At 34.8% G+C, this 12,940-nt stretch overlaps 1 protein-coding gene across 2 annotated transcripts in view; it reads left to right on the top strand.

Annotated features, from left to right (window-relative positions):
- ARMH4 (armadillo like helical domain containing 4) overlaps positions 1-12,940 on the top strand; it is a 156,089-nt gene that overhangs the window by 130,374 nt on the left and 12,775 nt on the right. For both annotated transcript variants that reach the window (XM_074235900.1, XM_074235901.1), the window contains exon 6: positions 6,750-6,781. In XM_074235900.1, the coding sequence (XP_074092001.1) occupies positions 6,750-6,781 (32 nt within the window). The remainder of the gene's footprint in view (positions 1-6,749; positions 6,782-12,940) is intronic.

Genomic DNA, 12,940 nt, shown 5'->3' with positions numbered 1-12,940 from the left:
GTCCGCAAGCTCCCGGGGGACAGGACCAACACCAGTGCCTCTACTCTCTAGTTGACTCAAGCCCCTGCCATCTAGCCCCGCCGCTCATCCATCAGGTCCAGCTCTCAGGCCCTCAGACTCCCGGTTCCAATTCAGCTGTTAATCTGGTTGATCCGGGGCTGACGCTCCCTCTGAGTCCAGACTCACCTGCCCGAATTCATCCAGTGCTGCTGGGGGAGACAAATCCTCAGGTAGATGTTCTTTCTCCTGGCTTTTCTTTCTGGGTTTTGTGGGTTGTATTTCTTTTAAGAGGTTTGTTTCATATGATAGATGGGGAAAGATCAGGAGACTTTAGAACTGTGCCTGTCTTCTCTCCACCATCTTGGCCAGCACCCCCAGAATTTTCTCTTACCCAGAAATTATTTAAAGCAGTGCTTCAGTTCATTCCAGGCACACATCTCTTCAGGGTCCCAACATCCATTTTCTAATATCCTTTACCAACTTAACTCCCCTCCTCCTCCCCTTTCCCCCACCCCAATCCCCAATAGCTCAGCTCTATTCTGATCCACCACTCTAAGAGTCAATGCTGGACCACATTCCTCCCCCCAAAACTCACAACTGGTCCCAGAAGACTTCCTCTGACTCAATAGAATGGTGTCCAAAAGCCTCTTACCAAAAGCCAATACCCCTAGGGATTTACTAGTCATAGATAATCTGCTGATTATCACCATCAGGAGACTATCTTTACCAATCATTTAGAGACCTGGATGGGAATAAATAACAACTATGAGTAGTTAACAGTCCTTTTCCATGATCTACTTTCAGACCTATTTTCAATCTCTTTGTGTCTATTCCTAGAATGCTTAAATTCTGAAATCATTCCCATATTCAGAAACTTAGCTTTTGCATAATCCTTCAGGCTCATTTGGGTTCTTGGTGTCATATTTTCCTAATTTTTTTTTCTGTCCTACCACCACCTAAGCATCAACCCTTATAAGCAGGAACAAAAGAAGAAAGGGTAACAATTACTGAACAAGAGCCATAGATGTTTCCAAGGCTTCTAATTTGACGAATCAGGAAAATAATGGTACCATTGACAAGGACAATATATTTGGCAATGAGAGCTGTCCAATTTCTATTGAGTGGGACTGAGTATTTATCAAGAATGTTAAAATAGCTATAGACTCAAAAAGCCCCCATTTTTCAAATTTGCAATTCTTGTTCACTAGATCCTAGTGATTTCAAAGAAGGTAGTATTTTGAGTTATCTGATATTAACCTATTTTTCCTCACTACATTTAGATATAATCCTCTTTTTATCCTGCACAGAAGAGGTTTTAGGCATTGAAGGCTCATATTATTTACTATTTGTTACGTTTCTTTGCTTATTTTTTCCATTCTGAAAAGGAATGAAATTATGAGATCTACAGAAAGGCACACCTATTTTTTTAATCCCTTCACAGCAGGGGCTCGATAAATGTTTATTGAACAAATGAATATATAAAATTTGTGAATTATAAGGCACTAAAACATGATTCTATACTACTTCCTTATCTTAATTGTCCCTTAGTTGACATTATTATTCCTACTGAAGCATAAACTCTCCAACCCCTGTGTTTCAAGTTAGAGAGGAGGAAACAGTGTTTTTATGAATGAAAAGTATTTATTAAACATGTGCCAAATGCTATACTAAGCTCTGAGGAATCCAATTAGAAGAAGACAGACTTTGCTTTAAAAGAGTTCACACTCTAATGGTGGGGGGGGAACAGTTCAGTCATAGTAGATGAAAAGAGGTAGAGGTCCTAAGGGCATAGCTACCAGACTAATGGTAAGCCCAGAATTTCTTAGCCTGTGTTGGAGTGATTGCTCCACCTCAGGGGTCAGTTGCAAGGAGGGAAAGTGAGGCATATAGTCATATATATGTTTATGTATGTATATATATAAAACTCTATCAAGTTGAATTATATTAAGCATGATTGAATTCTATTAAAGGAGAAGTCAATTTTGTGACACTCTCATCTTGGACTCCCATCTTTATGTGTTAACCAGGCTTCTCTCTGTGACTACTGATGTGCTTTACTTTGTTGAAGTTCAGAGATTCTTTCCTATGTGTTTCATTCATGTGAATTTATGCATATGTGAAAGTATATAAAACAGTAAGAAATAGAGAGTAGAGGATCACTTTGAGTGATCAGAGGACATTTTTAATACTTTAATACTTACTACCTAGGTGATCCTGGACAAGTCATTTGGGATTTTTCATTCTCAGTTTCCTTGTTTATAAAATGGGAATAATATATGTACTATATTTCATATGGTTGTTAGAATCGCAGGAAATATATGTAATACTCAAATAAATCTGTTATCTCATTGACTTGTATTTCCTCCAAGGATTTAGATTGTAATCCATTCATGGTCATCTATCCTGTGCAACACTTGTTCATATTCTCCCTAAAGTTCTCCTAGCAGAATCTACTTAATGTGTTAGAGGTCTTCATTGTGTTTTTTGGACATTCTGAGGGCACCAGTGGATCACTTCAGCTTTCTGTTTGTCTTTCTTCCCTCTTACAATTTGACTAAACTGCTTTTTCCTATCATAAAATTATTTGATCCACCTCCTTTGCATCTATTCTTCTTTAAAGGTCCTCATTACTTCTATTTAACAACCTGTTCACTCATCTCTTCATTGCCTTTAGGGTGATATTCATCTTTAGTTCTCACATCTGATAGTATTGCACACATTTTTGCCATGTGACAACACCAGTAAAATGTTGGGATCGAAAAAAATAGGTTTTTTGAATTCATGGGAAGAATTAAATAAAAGAATTACTACATTCCCAAAGCAATGAAGTCTGCTTTGCTCTTCCTTTTGAATTTCAAATCTAATATTGTATTAGGAAATATTATATGGAAAAAGTTTGTGCCAGATAGATATACTATTAGACAAGCTTTATAGAATGTTTATTTAAACACACAATGAAATACGAACAATTCTTTATCTACTTAGTTTTTCCTGTTTGGATAGTTAGGTCAAATTTCTCTGAGTTATTATGGACCTTTTCCGAAAAGTTCTGCCATTTTCTATAGCTTGATGTAATCAACAGCATATTATATGCAAATAGGATTACCTGGATTAGTAGCTACAAGGAATTGCTCTATGACCTGCATTCCATATTGTCCTTATACTTAGTGGAATACCTTTGGTAAGCATACATATAACTGTTTTATGTCTCACCTGATATTTCTTATTAAAGGGAAATAGAACAGGGTTACTTTATTGTTTCATCTAGAAAGGAATCTTAAATGATTTTGATATATGATACTTATTGTAAAAGAGAGAAAAGAAAGAAGGAATTTGTAGCTAAATGAAATCTTGGGTCACAGGTCTTCCTTGGAAAAAGCAAAGAAAGGAAGTGGCAGAGTGAATTTCATTGAGGCAACAAAAAACATTTATTTCATGAGATGTTTCATTATTACATATTGTAGAACTAATGACAAGTATTTGCAAAAAGACTACTGCAAAAATAATTATAGCTCATAAACTATCATCAATTGCTAAGGACTGAATAGTAGGGAGGTTCTTTGAAGAACTTATAAAACCCTTCAAATAAAATCAGCATACGGTCTTAGTGATACTTAGTAACTTCAATAAAAAAGGGGAAAAGTTGGGAATGGTGAGAAATATATAGGAAAAAATGGTTCAGGGATAAGGAGCGAGAGAGGTGAAAAGACCTTTAAAGAACAGAGAAGCTTAACACCTCTGTCTCTGGAACACTTTATTTTAAAAAAAAGAAATGGTAGATGCTAGACACAGAAAACATTAAATAGTATTATAAAGAAGAAATAAAATTATGTTTTAACATAATTTAAAAGACATTGATGTGAAAATTATTCCTAAATTAGCTGTTTGTGTACAGACTATCAGCTTTTTTAGAATAAAGATCAAAATGAATAAAAAAACAAGAAAAGGGTAAAAAAAGCACTTGTACAAAATATTTATAGCAGCCCTACTTGTGGTGGCAAAGAATTGGAAATCAATTGGGGAATGGCTTAATAAACTGTGGTAAATGTATGTGATGGAACACTATTGTTCTATTAGAAATCAGGAGGGAAAGGAGTTTAGGGAAACCCAGAAGCATTTGCACGAATTAATGTTGAGCAAGATGAGCTCATTGTATACCCTAACAGCAACATGGGAGTGATAATCATCCTTGAAGGACCTGCTCATTCCATCAGTGCAGCAATCAGGCACAATTTTGGGGTATCTATGATAGAGAATACCATCTGTATCCAGAGAAAATATTGTGGAGTTTGAACAAAGGTCAAAGACTATTACCTTTAATTAAAAAAAACTGTTATTGTTTATTTTTGCCATCTCTTATACTTTATTTTTTCTTCCTTAAGGATATGATTTCTCTTTCATCACTAAGAGACTGCCTTCTGTGGGGGGTGGAGGGAGGGAGGAAGGGAAATAAGATTGGGGGGGGGGAATTATAAAATTCAAAACAAATAAATAAATTAACCTTTCTATGTAATACCCATAAAACTCAGCAGGAATTGACAAAGTAATTCCAATTAAAATTGTTATGAAATGAAATATTGAAATATTTGGGACTCTATCTACTAAGACACATACAAGAACCATATAAGTGAAACTACAAACCATAGTGTACAGAAATACAGACCTAAATAATAGGAAAAATATTAATGGATTTTCTACAAAGTAGATCATCAAAACAATTTGGTACTGGATAAAAAAATAAAATGGTTGATAAATGTGAATACATTAGATATATACCATACAGTTTAAATGATCACAGTAATCTAATTTTTGAAAAATCCAAAGATACCACCCATTGGGACAAGAATTCACCACTTGTCAAAAACTGCCCAGGAAAATTGAAAAGCAGACTGGCAGAAGCTACATATAGCACAGCATCTCCCACAATATACTAGGATAACCTTAAAGTGGGTACAAATTTAGATAGAAAGGGCAAATAAGCAACACACCAATGTGGATAGGGAAGAATTCATGAACACAAGAGAGAGAATCACAGGAGTAAAAATTGATAATTTTGATTACATTTAACTAAAAAGTTAAATGTAAACAAACAAATAAACCTATGTAGTCAAAATTAGAATGAAATCAGGAAACTAGAAAAAACTTTTTAATAGCAAATTTCTCTGATCAAGGTCTCATTTCTCAAATATATAAAGAAAATTGATCCAAATTAATTAAACTAAGAGCAAAAAGGATATGAACAGGAAATTTTCAGAAGAAGAAATAAAAACTAACAAGTCTTATGAAAATGCTCTAAATTACTAATAATTAAAGAAACATTAGATAAAAATTGACAGAACAAAAGAAAATTACTTGGAAAGATAGAAAATAGGATGTAGAAAATACATTGTTAGTGGAGTTGTGAACTGCTCCAACTATTCTGGAGAACAATTTGGAACTATACCCAAATAGTAATTCTCAAAGTAATTTGGTACTATAAAAATAAAGAGATTGATAATTGATTAGGTATTCAAATACAGAAGCAAATGTATCTAGAACCCTAATATTTGATAAATAGAAAGACTTTAGGGCCTGAGATAAGGACTCTCATTAATGAAAAAAAAACTGGTGGGAAAATCACAAGAGAAGATGGAAGAAATCAGTTTTAGATCAATTCTTCACACCTTATACTAGGATAAATTCCAAATAGAAACTTGGCCTAGTTATAAAAGGTCACATCAAAATATGTTTATTGAAGATAAATAAATTAGAAAAACATGGAAAATTGCCTGCATTAGACCTATGGAAATGAGAAAAGATCATGATCACACAAGGTACAAGGAGAATCTCAGAAGGAAAAATGGCTAGTTTTGATCACATAAAATTGAAAAGGTTTTGCACAACCAATCGATAAATAATAATAATTAATATTAAATAATAATAAATAATAGCAAATAATAAATAATAAAGCTAAGATCAAAGGGAAACAAACTTTTAAAGAAGTTTCTCTGAATAAAACCTCATTTTCACAATATGTAGTTAAATTTTATAATGAGTCATTCCCCAATTGATGTAAAGCTGTTGTGTTGACTCATTTTCATTTGTGTCTGACTCCATGACCCCTTTTGAAATTTTCTTGGCAGAGATATTGGAGTGGGTTGTCATTTCTTTCTCCAGTTCATTTTACAGATGAGGAGACTGAGGTAAAGAGGGTTAAGTGATTTGCCCAAAGGTCACACAGCTAGAAATAATCTGAGATTGGATTTGAACACAAGAAGATGAATCTTCCCAACTCCAGCTCTGATTTTGTGCTATTGAGTCAACATCAAGAAAACTTTGTTTTAAAGATTTTATTTATTTTGAGTTTTACAATTTCCCCCAATCTTACTTCCCTCCCCTCCCCCCCACAGAAGGCAATTTGCCAGATCAATGGTATCCATTGATCCAAATTGAATGTGTTGAGAGAGAAATCATATCCTTAAGTAAGAAACATAAAATATAACAGATAGCCAGATCAGACAATAAGATATCAGTTTTTTTCTAAATTAAAGGTAATAGTCCTTGGTCTTTGTTCAAACTCCACAGTTCATTCTCTGGATACAGATGGTATTCACCATTGCAGACAGCCCCAAATTGTCCCCGATTGTTGCACTGATGCAATGTGCGCTAGTCCATCAAGCTTGATCATCGCCCCCATGTTGCTACTAGGAATACCAAGAAAACTTAAATGCCATGGTGTCTATTCAAATTCTATTCTCTTTTTTTTCTAGTGAGAAGTTGGATGGAAAAACTAAAAGACAAGGTAGGAAACATATTTTCTTCTTTCTACCGTACTATAGTCTATGGAAATTTCTAATAAAAGTCCTCCAGAATTTCTTATCTTGGTTGTAATCCTCTAGTGTTCACAGGTCAAGAGTTAAGAGGGAAAGCATTTTCTTTCAATTTTTCCTTATCAAATATTCAAAGTTCAGTTTATGTACCACTTGAATGTACATAAAGCCTTTCTGGATTTCTCCAATCAAGGTCCCTTCTTTCCAAAATGATCTTCTAATTATGTATTTATTTTTTATACTTATAGAGCTACTATTGTTTCTCCTTATGGACTGCTTTGTTTTTGTGTCTTTGGTCCTTAACAAAGTACTGGCCCATGTGAATGTTTACCAAATGTTTGTTGTTTGATTGATTAACTTTGCTATTAATAGTACTTGTTCACCTACAGAAAGGAAAAGTTATATACCATTGAATGAATTAATATCTGCATAGATGAATATAGTATCAGTTCTTAAAATAGAGACTTATTCTCTCTTAGACCTGACATGTTGGATTTCTAGGATGGGGCATCAAAAGAGGGTGTGCATGGAGATCGTGGACTTTGGAAAGACATAAGAATACAGATCCAAGTTCCTAGTCTTGAATAAGAGATATATTAATGGATTCCACTCAAAAGTGGAGATTTTTCAAAGAAGAATAATAGCTTTAGAAATCCTGAGAGAGACATCACATGAATATAGGCATTGATATTGAGAGACTCAAATAAGATTATGGATATAAAGCACTTGGCAAACATTAAGGGACTATATAAATGCCGGTTGCTATTATTACTATTAGTCAATGGACACTAGGTGTCTTCATTCCCAATGCCTTTTACTGCTGAGTTTAATTGAAGTTTATAGAGCAATATAAGGGTGTGCTGATAAATGTGTAACAACCAGGCTCTCACCCCCGAAAAACCCCCAAAACTCGGGTACACACACTTTAAAATTTAATCTGTGCTTATTTATACTTTATCAGATCTAGATAATCAACAAAACAATAAATTGGACCTTTATTTTTAGTAATTGCTTGATTGAAAATTTAATAATGGGCCCTCCTCAGCTGCAGGCCTCAGGATACAGGTGATTTTCACTTTGGAAAAAGTGAAAAAAAAATCACCCCATTTTGTAGCTGAGCTGCAAAAAAAGTTTTCTTTCCTTGCAGTATGCCTAATACCCATATTAAATTGCTCAAAGACAGATCATTTTCCTTCCAGGTTCAAGTTTTTTTATTCCTTCTGATTTATTCCCTCTGTCTTCACGTTTGTCATTTTAAATTATTGCCCCCCCCTTTTTTTGCGAGGCAGTGGAGTTAAGTGACTTGCCCATGGTAAATATTAAGTGTCTGAGTTTGGATTTGAACTTATGTCCTCCTGACTCCAGGGCCGGTTGCTCTATCCACTGCACATCTAACTGCTCCTATTTCTCATTTTTAATCTGCAATTGCTTCCATCTATTGAGTCTTGAATTCATTAACATAGCTTGTGTCAAATTTCATTATTTTACTGCAGTCCAGATTTGACTAGGATTTTAGCTACAAGAAAAAATCTCCCCCCCCATAATATTAAAGGACTTACCTCAGATTCCCATAACTCATCAGGCAATTCTATTAATAGATTTTCATGCTGTACAGTTGAGTATTTTCATGTTAGAATGACCTTTTCAACAAAATATGCATGTACATGTACAAATTCTCCTCAGTTCAAGAACTAGCATCCTGTTTTAGTTAAATTGTGGCAAAGGAGAAATTCATAAATTTAGAACATGATATATTATCTTATTTTCTGCTATTTTCAATCCTAAATAAAACATTTCAGCTATATTATATATTAAATGTGAGACCAATACTATGGTGAATAAGTTATCCTTAGAGTTAGGAAGAAGCTTAGGGGAAGCCTTGGAGAAGTTTAGGATCCTGATAAACTACTATCCCCTGAGAACTTTGGAATTTCAGAACTGATAGTGTGGCATTGTTTAAAGTAAACAAGAATTTTATTAGTTAAAGAGCAAGTTTTGATCTACCCATAAAAAACAAAGATAGAAAAACAACACTAATTCAAGGGAAATAGAAGTAAGATAAATGTATAGGAATTCTACTGACCCTTGATGTAAAAGGAGAAAGCTACTGCCTTTTTTTTTTAGTTTTTTTATAAGGCAGTGGGATTAAGTGACTTGCTCAAGGTCACACAGCTAGGTAATTATGTGTCTGAGTCTGGATTGAACTCAGGTCCTTCTGACTCCAGGGCCATGGGCTCTATTCACTGTGCCACCTAGCTGCCCCAAGACCACTGACTTTAATCAGTTCAAAAACAATTTTTTTTTTGGCAGGAAACTATGACTTGTCAACCTATCCATGTAGCATGACAAGATTCAGGCAGTGGAAAAGCAAGTTAGAAAACTTACCAGGTTGTAGGGTTCTTATATAGAATATACTAGATTAGCAAATTGCTTAATAGATGTATTGATGTCTAAATTAAGTAGAATTTTTGCTAGGAGGAGAATTTTCTTTGATTCCTATGTTTTGATGGGAACAGGAAAAGATTAGTGGTCATTTTTCTTGATCAACTGTGGTAGCTTACCTCATTGTATGTATTAAGTAATTTAAGATAATTATACCTGATGGTGTAGAAAACCTTTTCTTCAAAGACTTGTTTATCTCCTCTCAAAGTGTTCATTGTTTTGGGGCTTTAGGAAATTCATCAAAAGATTACAGGGCGGCTAGGTGGCTAGTGGATAGAGCACCGGCCCTGGAGTCAGGAGTACTTGAGTTCAAATCCTGCCTCAGACACTTAATAATTACCTAGCTGTGTGGCCTTGGGCAAGCCACTTAACCCCAGAGCCTTGCAAAAACCTAAAAAAAATAAAAAGATTACAGGATACTATCATTGCAGCTCAGTTTTAAAGGATACATCTATCTCTGAAGGATTGGGTGCATCAGATTGCTAGTGGGGAGGAATATATATCTAAGGAAATGATTGCATTGGCAAAAAGTCCCTCAAAAAAAACCCCTAAAAGACTAGTGGAAATCATCTTGATTTTCATCTCTTTTTCATTCTTGCCTTAAATATAATTATGAAGTATAATGAAGCTAATTGATCCATCCCAGGCCTAAGTCTCAACATAAATTCTTACACATGTATCCTATGCACCCTCCTTAATCTCCTGACTACCAGTCTTCCAGAATGTCATCTATTGAGTCCTTCCATTTTTGTATCTCAGGGGCACCAGCTTCTCCAGTGACTTTTTCTTGGGACTAGATCAGACATCTCAAATATTACTAATGGCCTGAGTTGCTTTTCAAAAATGAAAATGAACAGGAACCAAGAACCAAGATTATCTATACAAAATCAAATTATTAAAGATTTTTTTTTAGGTTTTTGCAAGGCAATGGGGTTAAGTGACTTGCCCAAGGCCACACTGCTAGGTAACTATTAAGTATCTGAGGTCAGATTTGGGTACTCAGATACTCCTGACTCCAGGGCCGGTGCTCTATCTACTGGGCCACCTAGCTGCCCCCTAAAGATATTTTCTTAATTGGTTGAAATTTAGGCTTAGAAGTATATTTAAAATTTTTTCTTTCCTTTCCAGTTCAAATGAGGTAGCATAGGTAAAGTGCTTTGCAAACCACAAATTGTTATGTAAATGCTATTATTATTCTTTTAAAAATAATTTTTACTTATTTAAGGCAATGGGATTAAGTGACTTGCCCAAGGTCTCATACAGGTAGGCAGTCATTAAATATCTGAGACTGGATTTGAACTCATGTCCTCATGATTCCAAGGTTGGTTCTCTATCCAGGCACCTAGGTGCCCCTTCTATTATTATTCTTTCATTTTGCTTAAAGGTAATTGTTTTCTTCCCACATAGATTAAAACTAAACTGTCATATATCGTGTAGTTCTAAAAGGACAGAGCTGCTAAGCACAATTTATAACATTAAAAATAAGTAGGGGCAGCTAGGTGGTGCAGTGAATAGAGCACCAGTCCTGGAGTCAGGAGGACCTGAGTTCAAATCCGGTCTCAGACACTTAATAATTACCTAGCTGTGTGGCCTTGGGCAAGTCACTTAAGCTCATTGCCTTGCAAAAAAAACAAAAAAAAGAAAGGAAAAAAGTTAAGTAAAAGAAAAAAATCATAGACAATACTAAAAAAATGTGTATATATATGTGTGTGTGTGTGTGTGTGTGTGTGTGTATACATATATATATATATGTTTGCACAGGAAAGATAAATAACTAAGTAGTGCACTTGATAGAACATTGAATTTGATGTCAGAAAGAGTTCAGTTGACTTAAGACACTTAGAAGCTGCATGACCTGTTTAACTTCATTGTTTGTTTCCTTAGCTTTAAATGACATTAATGATAGTATCTACCTTCAAAGATTGTTATAGGGATAAAATGAAAATAATACTTAAGTTTTGTAAACCTTAAAATGCTCATATACCTGAAGACAATATGTTCTTTATTTTTTCTTTGGTCTTTTTTTTAAGTTTTTGCAAGGCAAACGGGGTTAAGTGGCTTGCCCAAGGCCACACAGCTAGGTAATTATTAAGTGTCTGAGACCGGATTTGAACCCAGGTACTCCTGACTCCAGGGTGGGTGCTTTATCCACTACGCCACCTAGCCCTTATAAATTTTTTTGTGAATTCTAAAACACAGGAGAATGTTTGACACTGAATATTTGTCTCTTGTCCTATGCTAATGAAGAACACATTTTCTTCCCTTTTCTCTCTATCTTTTCATTAAAAAATGACATAAATATGGACTCTATGAGGTCCTGTTTGATTTAAGACCTTGGGAACAAAAATAATTTAAAGTGCAAAGTAGAGAGCACATTCTGGAATATTCACTTTCTTGATCAGCATTTTATTACTTTTAAGACTTGGAAAGTTGTCCTTTCAGCATGTGGACTTATTTTTGGACATTAGTTCTAAAGCATAGATTATTCCACAATGCATATTTATTTCCATGTCAGAGTTTCTTAATCTATTATATCTAAAGTTTTTTATCTGCTACTTTCTCCTCATTTACCAAAAAATCTTGAACCAAACCAAACTAAAACAAAAAAAATTTCTTAAGCAGAGATAGAAAAACTTATAAAGTTCAGAGTATGAAAGAGTATAAAAGCATTTTCCACTTACTAGATATTTTCAGGGGGAAAAATCCAATGCAAACCTTTTATAACCATTTAAAAGCTCGTTGGGGTCTCAGACACTTAATAATTACCTAGCTGTGTGGCCTTGGGCAAGCCACTTAACCCTATTTGCCTTGCAAAAAAAAACCACCTAAAAAAAAGCTCATTGGATTTTTTTCCACCTGAAAATATCTAGTAAGTGGAAAATGCTTTCATACTCTAATGAAAGGCAAAATTCTTGTCCTCAACCCTAACTCAAGAATATGGAATAAAGATATGCATATGAGAAATACATTGCAGATTTAGAATATATTGTCCTTTCCTAACATTTTAGTTTGCAACAGCAGCAGGGAACCTACAAAGATGGGAAGGGATTATGGCTGGAGTATTTTGACTTTTCTTTGTTAACTTATTTTTCTTTCCCATCTATTGATTAATTAGAAATTTTGGGAAGACCCAGTAGAAGGTCAAGCAATAAAATGGACTTGCTTCATATTGTCTAATGATAGTTTTATAGATTGCAGAGCTATAGATTAGTTCCCCTTCCCAAATGCTCTCTTTTTCATTGGGTTTGTTTGTCTCCGTGCACACACATGTGAAGAAATTTGGCTAGCAAGGGAGAAAATTGGGGGTGGAGGTGGGAATGGTTTTACATCTGTCCATAAAAACAAAACAAACCCAAACCTTCTGCTATAGTATCCCGATTTAAGGCACAAGTACATTTGAGAAAATAAGGAAGGTGCCTAAAATGTTTTCAGGGACTCCACTGTTACCATCTTCAAGGCTTGTGTTAATATCTTTAACACCTTCCTGTCCAGTACATTGCACAAAGTATTCTCCAGGCACATTATACATCTCCAGGGAATACACACAATGATAATGATCCAGTTAAACACCACCATCAAACACGTGTACCTGACTTTCTTATTCTCCCTTTATGCTTGTTCTGCCACATAATGGCTGCTTTGGAAATACTAGCTTGGAATCAACAGAAAAGGTTACTTTAGAGAACTGA

Source organism: Macrotis lagotis, chromosome 4 (genome assembly GCF_037893015.1).
Source record: "Macrotis lagotis isolate mMagLag1 chromosome 4, bilby.v1.9.chrom.fasta, whole genome shotgun sequence".
NCBI classification, from domain to species: Eukaryota; Metazoa; Chordata; class Mammalia; order Peramelemorphia; family Peramelidae; genus Macrotis; species Macrotis lagotis.
The sequence above is the reverse complement of the archived record's forward strand: the minus strand, read 5'-3'. Positions and strand labels throughout refer to the sequence as shown.